Source organism: Carettochelys insculpta, chromosome 5 (assembly GCF_033958435.1).
Source record: "Carettochelys insculpta isolate YL-2023 chromosome 5, ASM3395843v1, whole genome shotgun sequence".
In the NCBI taxonomy this organism is placed as follows: domain Eukaryota; kingdom Metazoa; phylum Chordata; order Testudines; family Carettochelyidae; genus Carettochelys; species Carettochelys insculpta.
In genome coordinates, this window is record NC_134141.1 from 47,367,499 (window position 1) to 47,382,252 (window position 14,754).

Sequence of the window (14,754 nt, forward strand, 5' to 3'; positions counted from 1 at the left end):
CACAGAAGGTGGTGTGAGGTTTTTCTGTGCACCTGGATGTGTGTCTGGCCTTTGTGTGTTCACATAGGCTATGTCTAGACCTTGGGTACTATTTTGGGACACAATGGTGTCCTGAAGTAGCTGCCCCAGTCTATCTAACATGCCCATTGTCTTGAAAGTTTTTGCATGCTGTTTCGGCATCCTTGCACCCCTCATTGCAGGAGGCGCACAGGGATGCCTGGAAGTAGGGCTTCATTTTGGCACCAGGCGCCACTGAGACAGTGCCACGTGCCAAAATAGCCTATTTTGCCTTAACCACACCATCTAGATGTAGCTATGGGGTTTAGGCCACCTTGCGCATAGGCTATGCGCGTGCAGCATGCTTGTGGTGTTTGTTAGCTGCAAACAATTGGTTAGTGTGCGGCAATAGGTTGGTGGTGTGGGTGGCTAAAAGGCATAGGAGGGTGTTATGGGGCATGTATCCACAGCCAGGCTGCGCGTGTCTCATGCTGTAAGGTTGTGTGACTAGGCTGTGGGGGTACGTGGGCACGTCGGGACCTGCGGGAGTGGCGCGGGCTGCGCGGGGAAGCCCCGGAGAACCCCATGACTAATGGCCTCATCTTCCCGCTCCTCGCCTCTGCAAGGCGCTGCATTGCAGCCTCGCGCCCTGGCTCAGCCCCACCCCCCCAGCTCCCCTCCCCCCAACTGCTGCTGCTGCTGCTGGAATAGCAGCGGGCGGCGGGGGGTCTACCTGCCCGCTGTACCTCTGGCTCGGGGGCATGCAAATAGCGCTGGCCGGAGCAACCAATCGGCAGTAAGCTGCCGGAGTTTGGGGGATTCCTCCCCTTCCCCTTCTCCCGCCGCCCCCGCCGGGGAGAACTGGCGGCAGCGAGTGCGGTGACGGGAGCTGGGGCACATGCTGCCGCCTCCTCTCCGGGTGCTGCGCCTCCAGCTCGCGCCTGCTCGCCGCGTGCCCGCCGTGCGGGGTGACACCGCTCCGGGCAGAGCTCCCTCGCCCTTCTCGGGCGCGCTCCTCTCCAGCTGGCCTCTGCCGCTCTGCTGGCTGCGAGGTGGTTTCACTCTGCGGGGCTCCCGAGCTCCCTGCTCCTCCGGCTGCCTCCTGGAACTCAGCAATAGTCTCATCCGATAATCCGCCGGGGAGCTGCTCCACGTCTCACCCCTCCCTTTTTTCCTGCCACCCACAAACAGAGACGCACACCCCGGGGAGAGACAGCGACTTGCAATCAATCCCCAGCCATACAAAGAGCTGGGGCCGTTCCGGGCACAAGCCATTCAGGAGAGGCAACAGCCACAGCCGCCAATAGACAGGAATACAGAGAGCGTGCACAGGCTGCTCTCTGGCTCTGCTTGCTCCAGCAGAGTGGATGGAGAAGAAAACAGGGATGCGACTGAGCCACATTTGCTGCATTTTTTATCAGCTGGTTTTCCTCTCACATGGGATCGTTTCAGGTAAAGATACCGCTTCCTCTGGCGCTCGTTTCTGTGCTTTCCGTAGCAGGGGATTAAAGGGAGAGGAAAATTAGTGGTCCAGCATGTTCCTGCTGCTTTCTTCTCTCTCTTATTTGTGGCCAACCTGTACACATTACTTTCTTTGCAACTACTCAGTATTGTATGCAGGGTCTAGTACCCTATCGATAACGTGTATAAGATGATAGGGCATGGAGTGAGTCTCATATTTATGGGTGTATTACATGATCATAACATTTGCATGTATGTAGTGTGTATACGTACAAATGAATAATATAGCAAATATAAAATATTCACAGAGAGGGAGAGACTAATAGAATGAGAGCCATGTAGGGGCTAGATGGGACCTTAAGAAGTTATCTAAGCCACTCCCTGGGCTGTGGCAAGGTTAAGTATATTGACAATGGATATTTATATGCATAATGTAATCATAGACTCAGTTGAAAATGTTAATTTGAGTATTTCATCAGTGTGTGATTATATATGTCATTATAGACATTACTACAAGTATTAATATTCTGTGATAATCATGGAGGTTTTATTGTTGCGTGTGTGTATGTGCAGGTGTTGTATGTATATGCATTTGGCCATGATGAGTGGTCATGATAGCGCAAATTACAATCAATCTTAAAGAGAGTTCATGAAAATGTATATTAATTTGTTCTTCCCATTTGTTCAATTGAAATAACAAATTTGCTGACAAGTTTTACAGTTGGTTGGAAAACAGGATAAAACTTGTTTTGACCTTTTTGACGTTCGTTTTGCAAATGTGTTCAGCTCTAGTCTTGTATAGGATGTGTTTATTAGAGAGAACAACTACAGATGCAAACATAGTTTCCACACAGTTCCCGCTGTAGCTTATCTCCCATGTTTACCAGGGACCACAGTTTCTGTCTGGAATGCCTAAACAGCTCAGGGACATCTAGTGGCTGATTAATATACTGCAAGTAAACCGTTGGTACAGTGGGTTGAATGAGAATGGGGCAAGGGTGTGTTTTTGTGTGATACATTTGTTGGTAAGGAGCACTGGCTATAGCTGGGGATATTGGCATATATGTGTGTTCACTGGCATGATTTGTATGCTGTGGCATGTGTAGCTCTGGTTTATGGCATATGCTGTTATTTGTCTTGCTTTCCTGCAGGGCTGCATGCATCAGGAGACTCCGAGGAGTGGGAAATTATCTTCCCAGCACTGTGGAGCAGAGGCCAGCAGGAGCCTGCTGGAGGCAATGGTGGCGGAGGCAGCTGGAGTACTGGTCCCAGCTGCGGAAAAAGCAGCAGCACTAGCAGCACCAGTGCTCCTACTATGCCTAGCCAGGTGTCAGGTAGCTCCCGGGAGGTCCGCTCAATCTCTTCCCCAATAGACGGACAACCACAGCCAGCTGGGGAAGCAGTGGAGGAGGAGGAGGATGTGGATGATGAATACGAGTCTCAGGAATTTTATCACTGGTCTCCTCATCCTCAGGGATCTGGTGCTGCTTCTCAGTTACTGCCACCACCTTCCCCACCACCACCACTGCCTGCAGAGGATGGGGATGAGGTGTTGCTGAGGATCCCGGCCTTTGCCCGGGAGCTCTACCTGTTGCTCAAGAGGGACAGCCGTTTTTTGGCACCTGGTTTTGCGGTGGAGGAGCGGCTCAGGGGCGAAGGGAAAAGCCCTCCAGGTGCTGCCCATTCTCAGCCTGAGAGAGCCTGTTACTACAGTGGCACTGTGCTTCATTACCCAGGCTCTTTCGCTTCTTTCAGTATCTGCGTTGGATTGGTAAGGCAGGCAGCAACATCTCAGTTTCCGTTCCTATCCCATTATTGTTCTCTACTCCTTCCTGTTCCCATTCTTCTTCTTCTACAGCCTTCTCTCACATCCTATCCCTGTTCTGCTGAATTCACCTCTGTTTGTGGCTTCATTGGAATCCCAGTCCTGTCCATGTCTTTGTCCTGCTGTATCGTGTTTCTCTGTTCTACTTCCCAATTCCATTCCTCCTGCTTCCTAGGCTTATTCTTCTCCTTAAAGTCGTCTTTCTCCAGCTCCTGCTCACCCCCGCCCCCTCCAGCCGTTAATCTCATGCTGTTCCTCAGTCTGTTTCCATACTTGTCTTCTTGCTTGCCCATCCTCCTTCCCACAGTGGCTTTCCTAATTCTCCTAACCTTCACCTTCATCCCATTTTCAAACTCTCTTCTTTCCCAATCCCATCCCCAGCCTCCTCTTCCCCATTCTGTACATCCACATCATTAACCCTCCTTTTCTGCATCCTTATATTTATACAGATATTTTATATCCTGTTTCTCATCCTCATTCCTCTTCATCTGTGCCTTGTCCTGTTCCCCTTCTTTTGCCCTCCCTCCTAATCCTCATACCTGGCATTGCTCAAAATGCATGCTCTTCTTTCCTTATTTCCTTCCATAAAATACATAATGAATATGTTTGCATTGGAAATGTTAACACAATCAAACCATTGTGGTGAGTTTCACTTTAGAGACGTTGGACCTAATTATCCTCTCAGTGACCCTGTTTCTATGTTATGTGAATTCAATAACTTCCTAATTTACAACTGGGTAAGATCAGAATCAGCCCCACTGACAGCAGCAGTGGTGCTCCTGATGAACTGGAATCCCAGGATACCTAGGAAAGGGTGGAGGAACTGCAGGCAGCTGGGATGATGTAAAACCCTGGCAGGATTTAAAACAAAACAGTTTATTATTCTCATTATAGGGCCTTTATAGCGCATCAAAAATGTACACGCCTGCAGCACTTTACAGAATGTGGAATAAAAACAGAGATGCTGATGAAAAGAGTCAGCAGTATCCAGCTATGTTTTGATGGGTGTTAATCCATGCAGCAATAACACAGCTATGCAAAACTCATTGGGTTTCATTCCAAAAGTTACCCATCAAACCAGGTCCACGATAGATTCTCTGGTTTGTCAGTGTTTCGTGCAAAATTAGCAGTTTTGCATTATGATGAGTTGAAGCCATGTGAAATGCAGGGAATTTGCTTGCATTGTACTTTCCTGGTTTGGATTTGTTTCAACACAAAAATCGAACTGAAATTTAGGGGGGAATTTATTTGTATTGATACCAGTTAAAATAGTTCCATGCATTTCTGCGGAGTAAAACTGCCAAGTTTCACGTAACTCTAAGTGGTTGGAATCCAATTATTGATGTTTTGTCAAATTTTCCAAAGTACAGGGGTGGATTCAAATTCATTGGAGGGTGGTCTGAAAGCCATCAGTAAGTTAGGCCTTTACTGCTCTGAAAATGCGTTTGATTTAGGGGCAATAGTGAGGACTAGTCTAAAAGGACTTTCCACAGGCGTTTCAATTTATCCTTAAATATACACATAGACTAAGCATGCATAAATGCTACTGAATTTCAAATCTTTTTGCTAGGTCTTCAGTAAAATAGTGATCTTGAAAAAAATTTATTCACATGAGTAATCCTTAATTAAATAGTCTCATGGTTTACTCTGAGACTATTCAGTTAAGCAAGCCTTCCTCCTGTAAGTGTTGAGAAATCAGGCTCATCCTTAAAATATGCACATGGTGGTAACAAAGTTCCTTTAAAATGCAGTACCCTGCTTGTCCCTCTTACATATGTGACTTGTTTGTTTTCCAAGAATCCTTTCATTTGCATCATATAATATAAGGATTGCACTTGTATGCCTCCAAGAGCTCTCTACCAAAAATAGTTAAATATTTCAAACTATATTTTCTGTTTAATGTGTAAAAGTATTTTAGTGTGTGTGTGTGTGGGGGGGGGGGGGTTTGGTGTAAGCTAATTTTAGAGACAACGTAACCTGACATTCCTTCCTTTTTAGTGTGGGTGTTCGTGCATCTCTCTCTCCACAAAACCAAACCTTGTGTACCTTGAGTGAAAGTTGCTAGAATGCATATTCTACTAATTTACTATATATTTGAAAGGATTATCTGTTTCTTCAAAAAATCCTCTGAAATGGTAGGAGTTAGGACTACCAAATTCAGTATACAGTATTAAGCAAGGCAAGAGTTTGGGTGTGCCAGGAAAATGGGATGTTCCTGGAATGGGGTCACTTGTCACATAAGCCATGCAGAAAAAAAGACAGATTCAGCAGACAGGTGAAATGGTTGGCAGGAGCATACTCCCCCATCTCCAGTCCAGGAATGCCTCAGACCCAAGCCTCACAACCCCGTGGGCACACTTTAGGGAGGAAACCATACATAGGGGAACATTGCTGACTTGTTTTCCTTTATCAGGGAGCAAGGGGAAAGTGGACAGTCGTCTGCATTCTGCATTCTGGCATGGGAGTGCAAGAGGCAGATGAACCTGTACATGTCCCAGCTGAAGGACATGCACCCCTCGCCCGTTTGTGCCCTTTGAAGCTGCAGTGGCCATGGACATGCGTTTCTTACCTGGCCCCAAGCTGCTATGGTGAGAAAGGGCTGGGTAGTTCTCTCTCTCTCCTGGGCAGCCTGCTTACTGAACCCCTTGCTCCCAACCTCCCGCCAGAATAATGATTTTAAATGGAGCATGTATGTTTCATTTTACATTCCAAAACCAAAATATAATTGCGTTACAAACCCAAGCAATGCTGGTTAAATCTTCTAGTGCAGATCATAAAAACCAAGGCAATGAATAGTAAAGCCGCTTACCACCCTGTCTACACTCTACTTACCAATTTCCCTTTTGAGCCTCAGCTATCTTCTTCTGGCACAGAATGCTGCTGAATTCTCTTTCTAGTGACTCTCCAGTGTTTCAGCCAGAAGGAAGGCATAGTTTAACAGGCCTGAGTAGACCCATCACATTGGGATTGGAGTTTAGAAAGCTTAATACTTGCAAGGGAGATTTGGGAGCTGGATACTAGAGACAAGCATAGGTATGGGGGAAGGCAGTAGATGTTGGGGCTGTATGGCCCTATCCGTTGTTCCTCCTGAAAAATCTGTGTCAGTCTCTTGAAGGGGGAAGAAAGGAGACAGGCATGGATGAACACCTTGGATCTTAATATGCATTGATAGCTCTGCCTCATACCCTAGCAGTGTCTTCCCAGGTGCTGGTTGCAGGTATACCAAGAAGTTTTAAGTTTTATTTACATATTCATAGATTTTTAAGGCCTGCAAAGTTTGATTATCATCGTGTATACTGATCTCCTTCTTAACACAGGATATTGGGTTTTACCCAGTAATTTCTGCCAATTTCAAAGCCATAACTTCTAGTTGATTTAGAGTATCTCTTTCAGGACAATAGCTGATCTTGACATAGACTTTAGTGATGAAATATCCACCACCAGCCTTGGTAAACTGGTCTAATGATAAACTTTTTTTTGTTAAAAGTGTTGCTGTATTTTCTTTTGAAATTTGTCCATATTCATTTTCCATCAAGTCTTCTCTTTGTTAAAAAGAAAACATAATGGTAATAACATTGAATATTGTTGGGACAAGAATAGGCCATCCGTAGAAATACCAACATTTGATATGATTTTCCATTAATAATTAATTTTTCAGTTCTATCAGTTAGCCAGTTTTTAAATCCATTTAAGGTGCTGCATTTTGTATAATGCTATAGTACACTGTATTGAACTAAGCCAGTCTTTCAGAAGTTGAAATATATTTTATCAGTCTTGTCATTTAATCAGTATACAGTTTAACAAGACCCATTTTCCATAAAACCATGCTTAGTGGTAGTAATTATATTACTATAACCTTTTCCATTATTTTCTGATTGTATTCCATACAATGAGTACAATGAATTTGCCAAGGATTAAAATTTAGCTTCTTTGCCTGTGGTAACCTAAGATCATCTTCTTTTTTTTTTCCCCAAAAAAACTGACACATTAGCATTTTTTCTAATCTTCTTTCTAAACTACCTACCTTTCATAGGCCATGTCTACGTTAGACCAAAAAGTCAATCTAAGATACTCAGTTCCAGCTACGACAATTGCATAGATGGAATCGACATCCTAGATCAATTTTTCTGCCCATCCACACAGAGGGAGGTTGACGGGAGAAACTCTCCCGTCATCCTCCCTTACTCTTCATGAGAATGAGGAGTACTGGGGTCTAATTTAGAGTCCTGATGGTTCAGTTTAGTGCGTGACCACTAGGTGCTCTAAATCAAACCCCGGAAGACTGATCCTTCAGGAATGATCTTACGGTAATTGTAGATGTACTCTGACTTATGTAGCCCACTGCACCTTGTTATCTGTTTACCTTCCAGGAAGGTATCATAACAAAACTAAATGTGTTACATAAACTCTCATTCTTTTGCGAGGAAAAAAAGTTGTAACACTAGTAGAAATTTTTAAATAATTATTCGTACATTTATGTAGCTCAAGTTGACTATGTGTATGTGTCTGATGGTCTATTGAGAAAAAGTTATGTTGAAGAAATGGGTTTTCCATTTGGATTGTGGTTGCTGTGAAATCTGACACAGGGTGCCCCCTGAAATTTTGAACGGATATGCACAACTGGAACAATCACTTGCAATGAGAATGGCGCCACTCAGTTATGACTTGGACACCTTTCAGTGTGATGAACAGTAGTGGGACCAAATTTTAGTGAGTAATGTTGTGATCCAGTTTGGTAGTTTGAAAAGCCAGTCAATGTTGGGACCCTCTCAAACTGGTGGTGTGGGCCAAACTGCCCTTTTGGCTCCATCTCCAGGCAGACCTGTCCCTTCAGTGATACCCTTTGTTTATAATGTGAGTATATGGTTGTGCATGCTACTGGTGTGGCATACTAGGTACAGCACTATGGAGAGCCAAGCTGAATGCAGGAAGACCATGATGTGTACAGACTTGATTCACTTATACAACATTGCTCACCCTCATACATTTTTTTCCCTTATCTTGTATTTAACCTCCATTCCTCCCCAGAACCAAGACTGATCTTCGTACCCTCCCAGAACTGCCACCCCCTGTGCCTCCTGTTGACTAGCTTAGCTTTCTGGATCCCAGGGGTCTCTCTGCTGGGAATGGTTGGTGACTTAGGAAGGCCATGTCAGAGAATAGAACTAGATGATGGCTCTGATCAGTTTTGTTGGCTAATCTTGGTGAAATTTAGGTTCTCTTGAATAAGAGCAGTAACGTTTAATTGTTCACGCTGAATATGTTTAAAATCCAAATGTAGCACGTATATGAAAAATTATAACTCTTTGTGTGTGTTTGTATCGGTTTGACATTTGGAGCACAGAGGTTTTAGCTAGGAGAACTCTACAAAGCCAGGTAAATGTTGCATTAATAAAAGTCATAGAATATTGATTTGTCCTTCGAAAAGTTACATTGGTGCTAAACTTGGAGACTAACCTGTACAGTGTAGGGTTGAGGTTAATACCTATTCCCAATAGTGTTGTGAGACTTAATGTATATCTTATGCTTGGGTTCAAGTTCTGAATAAGTGCAAAGTGTTAATACTGCAGTATTTACATTTAAATATCTCTTATTAATTATTATATTGTGAGTAGCACATTGGCTTTAGGTCCAGCTCCATGACCCGTAAGAGGAAGACACATAGTGCATGTTATGGGAGCTAATGCTGGTTGCTTCATGAAATATGAACTTCCTGCAGCCCTTGGGAAAAGAGGGCATATTAATTAGTGTAGGTCTTCTACCTGTGGCGTTGGTTACATTGTTTGGTTTTGGGTGTGATTTATTTACCTGGTAGGGAGAGGGTTTGCAAATATGGTGACTAACTGGAAAGGGACTGGGAAGTGTCCCATCTTTCTATGTGCAGTGATCCAACTGCACTGCTGCTTTTACCATGTTTTTTACTCCCTGCTGCACTGAGCAGCAAATGTGTGGGAGAAAGAGAACAGATCAGTCTCCATTATGAGGTTTTACTGTTTCAGTAAGTTTGAGGAATCTTGAAGAGTACAAAAATCTAGTGCTTCTCTTCACTATCTACCACCTGTAGGGATGTTTGGATGCTTTGTTAATATTTGCTTTCATTTCAGTCCCATTCTGAAATGGCTGTGCATGTGCATGTAAAAGGGTTCTCAGAGGGCTAGGCTGTCCAGTGGGTAGTGCACCCATTAGATAGTCTTGCCCTCCCAGTGGCACAGCTTTTTGGTCCAGTTCCTCACCCATGTAGATACTTGTTTTCACTTGTGTTTTCATGACCTTGCCCTCTTACCAGTGGGGTCAGTGCAATGGGAATGAGGCATATGTTCCTCCGACATTTCGGGCAATTGATACGTGAGCCTGACTCTCTAACTTCACCAGGCCCCTGACCTAGATTCTTCTGGGAACCAATCAGGGTCCGGCACCTTGGAGTGCCTGTTGAGTTACCCTCCCTGGATCACTACCTACTCTCTGTTGTGTCCTCTGCTCCAAGTCCAGTGCAAAGGGAAGAGAACTAAACTTTCAATGTCAACAAGCCAGAGTCTGAATTCCTGTTCCTCCACAGGGTAGCTTCTTTAACACGCTTGGTCAGGAGCCTTCGGCATAGTTTTCGCTTTCTCTCCCTTGCTGGGTTGCTCCCTTTTTAAGCTTTGTCTCCAGCTGGAGCACAGGGAGGTGGGGTGGGGTGGGGGTGCTGTGGGCTCCATCTCCTCAGGGTGTGTGTAGGGGGGCATTGGGGCTTGGCCAGTTGCACCTGCCTTGGCCAGCAGCCGCCGAGCCACCTCCAGGTGGGTGGACGGTGATAGGTCTGCCAGGAGGAGGGCGGCTGCGTGGGGGAGGGGGGGCAGCCGCCAGACGGGTGGCTGTGGTGGGGGGAACTGTGGGCTGGGCTGGCGACGGGGTGGGCAGTTGTGCGAGGGGGCGGCCAAGGTCTGGGCCATGGCATCCAGGCTGCTGGCCAGCAGCACCCATGCATCCTGCTGCACCTCCAGACAGTCCTGGAGCACCCTGGTCCTCTGCATGACTGCCTAGTTGGCAGTTGCCACCTCCTCCTCCCTCCAGCGCTGTCTGCAGGAGGCCCTGCTGTGGCCGGCAGGGGATTTAGTCTGGGGCAATGGGGTGGTCACCCATCCCCCTGCGGCTGTAGCCCATGCTGATGGGCTGCAGTGCCTTCCCAACGATGGACCTGTGGACACAGAAGGGGACAGGGGGATGACAGTTAGTGCTGGGTTCCCAGCTCCCACCCCACTCCCCTGCTGCCTGGTGGCCTGTGAGCCCTGTAGGATCCCAGGTGGCCAGAGGTTCCCACTCAGCGAGGGTCAGCCCATGTTCCCTGCCCCATCCCCAGGTGTGTGGGCTGTGTGGCTGTTCTGGGTAGGTCTTGTCCCCATCCCTGGCACTTGTCCCATATGTAGTAGCTGTGACATCCTGGGCCTCGCACAAGGCTCGATTGGAGGAGGTTCTGCTGGGTGTCCCGGAGGGGAAGGCGTTGACGAGGCTTCTGTCGCTGGACCACTCATCATCATCCTCAGTCTTGGTCAGCTGCTCCCTGTGCAGGGGCTCGTGGTGCCAGAGGGGCTCACCTTGTCCTTTTTGTCCATGGGAGACGGGGGGAATGGCGGTGTCCACCACATGCTCTGAGGTGGCCACCACCCTCAGCCCCAGGAGTCTGTGCAGCTCCTGGTAGTGGGGACAGTGGATGGGCCACGTCTCTGACTGGGTGGTAGCGTTGTGGGTCTTGATGTTGGTCTGGTGGAATTCTTTTACTTTTATCTGCACGCTGCTGCCAGTGCGGTCAGGGTGACCTCGGGCAGTGAGGCTACTGGCCAGCCTGTCAAAGGCTTCTGCATTCCTGTGTTGGGTGGCAGTTTGCCAAAGGACCTCTTCCTCCCCCCACAGAGTGAGGAGGTCCTTCATCTCATCCTCCATCCAGGAGGATCCCCTCCTGGGATGGCCCTTGCTGGGGCGCTGCTCTGGGACTCCTCATCTGGGGCCTCCGGAGGGGCAGGTTGGGTCCTCGTGTGCCACTGTGATGGCCAGGAGGTGCAGAGGTAGGCTGGTGCTTTGAGCAGGGGCAGTCTTAGTGGGAGCTTGTGCTGCCCCTCCTTGTTGCACGCTCTCAGCTTCCTGCCTGGGGTTGCTGGGGAGCTGTTTCCTTTAAGGTGGCTGGCAGGGACCATAGAGCCCTGGCTGGGCTGGCCAGAATGTCTCCGTCCTCTGGGGGGTGCTGCCTGCTTGGCAGACTCCTTACTTTGAAGTAAGGAGTGCAGAGAGTCTACGCACACTTAACTTTGAAGTTGCACTTCGAAGTAAGCCACTACTCCATTACCGAGAATGGAGTAAGGACTTTGAAGTTGGGCTCCCTTACTTCAAAGTTAACTTTGAAATAAGGGAAGGTGTGTTTAGACGTTCTGCATGCTACTTCAAAGAAGCAGCTTACTTTGAAGTTAACTTTGAAATAAGTTTGTAGTGTGGACGCAGCCTGTGTGACTATAGGCCAAATTTACAAAGATGCCTGAAGATGCAGATGGGCATCTAGTGGGATTTGCAAAAGTGTATAAGCCAGTTAGGCACCTCACTCCTGTTAGAGTCACTCACGTAGGCTCTTTGGCAAATCTTATCCCTTAATTCCAAGGGGAATCAGAATGAGCTTTGACAGTGTTGAGGACAGTCCAACCACTTAGCCAATAATTATTAAGTATCCTAAGTACAACTTTTGAAAAGTTCTCTGCCTCCTTTTCAGTGTTGGCATTTAAAATGTCATCTTGGTTCTCACTCTAAAACTAACACCTACACATTCTATGAGAGCTAAAATCACCTTACAAAATAATCTCCAAAATATGTAAACTGTAGATATAGTATATAGGATAGCTGAAAAAAATGCTAAATGTTGTCATTGAGAGTCTTTTAATGGGAATTGAGTTAGATATTTGTAGATCAAAATTGGACTCAGAATAGCTAATTTCATTGAGCTACATATCTTATTCAGGAAATGTGTCTTGAGGAAAAATTTGTAACCTGAGTGGAAACCTTGTGGGATTGTAAGATATCTTGCCTGTCCAGGGCCTAAAGTTGTAGCAATGCCTTCTGTAGAATCTCAGAGTTCACCTGATCAGTGGTGACAGCCATATACATTGTCTTTTATTTTTAAAAACTTGAGAAAATAATGATTGCTTTTGGATAAGTAGGGTTTTCTTTAAGTATGTTGGGGGAAACAGCCCTCATCTTAAGGGAGGATTAGTCCAAAGATTTTGCCATTTGCATACTTGAGTTTCAGGTGTTCATCTCTTAGCCCAAATAATAGTTATTCAGATAAGCATCCTTATTACTGTCAGTGGGACAACTCAAGTGAATGCTACACAGCTAGGGGGTTGAAGAATCAGGCTCTTAGTGAATTATGTTTACTTCTTGCTTCTATTTTGACTCAATATTTGAAGTGAGCCAGTGAGCTGAATATTCCTGGATGTTTTAATTGTTAATATAAATCCAGTTATTTACCTACTACAGGTAAATCATGCTTTGCTTCAGAAGAGCCTGGTATGGATTTAGTGTAAAGAAACTGTTTGGCTGTGTCTACACTACCATCCTCCTTTGAAGGAAGGATGGTAATCAGAGTGTTGGGAGTTTACTAATGAAGTGCTGCACTGCATAAGCAGCACTTCATTAAGCAAATTCCCCCCTGCGGCAACTTCGAAGTTTTAAACTTCGAAGTATCGGCTCGTGTCTAGCCATGGCTCTCCTGCTGGTACTTCAAAGTGTCGGGGCAACTTCAAAGTCCCTTTATTCCTTCTCCCAAATGTTGACCTTTATTGACCTTAATTTTGGCCTTGAGTCTTGCCTGGTTGTAGAGAGAGCCAACTAATCTTGTGTAGAGAAATACATCGCTGCATGAATTTTGAAATGGGCAATTTAGTAGAACTGAGAAGAATATGCTGAAGGGGGTAGAGGCAAGAACAAACCCTTTTTTAAAGACTGCGCTGTTCATTGCAAACAATTGTGATGTAGATCCATCATAGTTCACTGTTGCTGTCATGTTTTCGTGAAAGGAAGTTATGAGTTTGAGTAGGGTCTGTGGGCAGCCAGTGTTGGTTAATACTCTGTATAGTCTTGATTTACTAATTGTGTCAAATGCCTTTGTTAAGTCTGCAAATGCTGTGAATCGTGGCTTTCCTTGTTCTCCACATTTTCCTGTAGTTGTTGATGTGAGAAAATCATGTCCATTGTTGACCTGCCAGCCCTGAAGCTACATTGTGTTTCTGGATAGACTCGATTTGTGCGTTTTTGCGGGCATTTGAGAATAATACGGGCAAATGCTTTGTAACAAGATGCCTCTGTAGTTGTTGCAGTCACCTTTTTCACCTTTGTTTTTATAGCGAGTCCCTGCTCTCCAACATTTTAGGAGTAAATCGTACAGGAAGGGGAGGAGAGCACAGTCTTGTTTGCCTTCAGGACTTCAGCTGGAATTCTGTCCTTTAGTGGTGCTTTTTCATTGCAGAGAGCATCAAGAGCTTGGGAAAGTTCCTCCTTCATAGGCTCTGCATCTAGCTCATACATTTCTGGAAGAGTTGGGATGAGGTTGTCAAGTTCAGGTTTTATTGTGTGACTATGGGAATAAAGACTTGTGTAGCGTTCCACCCCTCTGGTCATTTGCAGCTTTTTGTCTGGGATCACCCATCCATTTAAATGCTTCAGTGGGGTGACTTTGGTAATGTTCCATCTGAGTGCTTTCTTCAATCCATCGTACATGGTTTTCAGGTTGCCCAAATCAGATGTGTTTTGAATACTGGAACATAGATCGGCCCAATAGTTGTTCGCACACTGCCTGGATTCTCTCTGAAGAACGAATCTTGCGTGTTGAAGTCGATCTCTTGTGTTTTGAGATGGGTTCTGTGTTACTCTAATGTGCCTGGTGTTTTTCTTCAAGAAGAAGCCTAAGAATGTCAGCATTTTCATTGATCCAGTCTTTGTTAGAGAATGTACGTGTTCCAAAGGCAGAGTTGCCACATTCATATATTGCATCTCTCAGCATGGACTGTGTTTCATCAACAGTTTGTTGGTTAGATTTGTGTTCATAAAAGCTATACTAAGTGTGTGTGGGTGGGAGCGGGGAATGGGACAGTGCAGAATGAGTGGGGGGAGGGCATAGGGTCTCTGGAGGCTGCTTTATTTAAAAGGGTAAAGTTAGATATCCTGTCGCATTCTCACATGATTCTCCTAGTGCCTCAGTGTAATTTTGTTAAGCAAGTAAAAACATTGCTGAGAGGGGCAGGAGCAGGGGTGGGAATTGGATCCCTTACTGAGAGGTCACAGGTTCACAGAGTTTTGCTTTGTTTATTTTACCTTATCATTTATTTGTGTTTTAAACATCTTTAAGCAGACTTTTGGATTTATCATCAGTAGAAATAGTTTAGGTAGGACATCAATGGAAATGTCAAATCTAAGCAGAAAGCAGACCCACTCAATCTGTTTGGGAAGTGAGC

The 14,754-nt window shown here is 45.7% G+C and overlaps 1 protein-coding gene across 1 annotated transcript in view; it reads left to right on the top strand.

Moving 5' to 3' along the window:
* The first annotated feature begins 818 nt into the window (after window positions 1–818).
* The window catches only part of ADAMTS19 (ADAM metallopeptidase with thrombospondin type 1 motif 19), a 284,879-nt gene continuing 270,943 nt past the window's right edge, over window positions 819–14,754 (top strand). Inside the window, exons 1-2 of the mRNA XM_074994147.1 lie at window positions 819–1,449; window positions 2,610–3,229. Coding sequence (XP_074850248.1) covers window positions 1,365–1,449; window positions 2,610–3,229 — 705 coding nt within the window. The 5' untranslated portion in view covers window positions 819–1,364. The remainder of the gene's footprint in view (window positions 1,450–2,609; window positions 3,230–14,754) is intronic.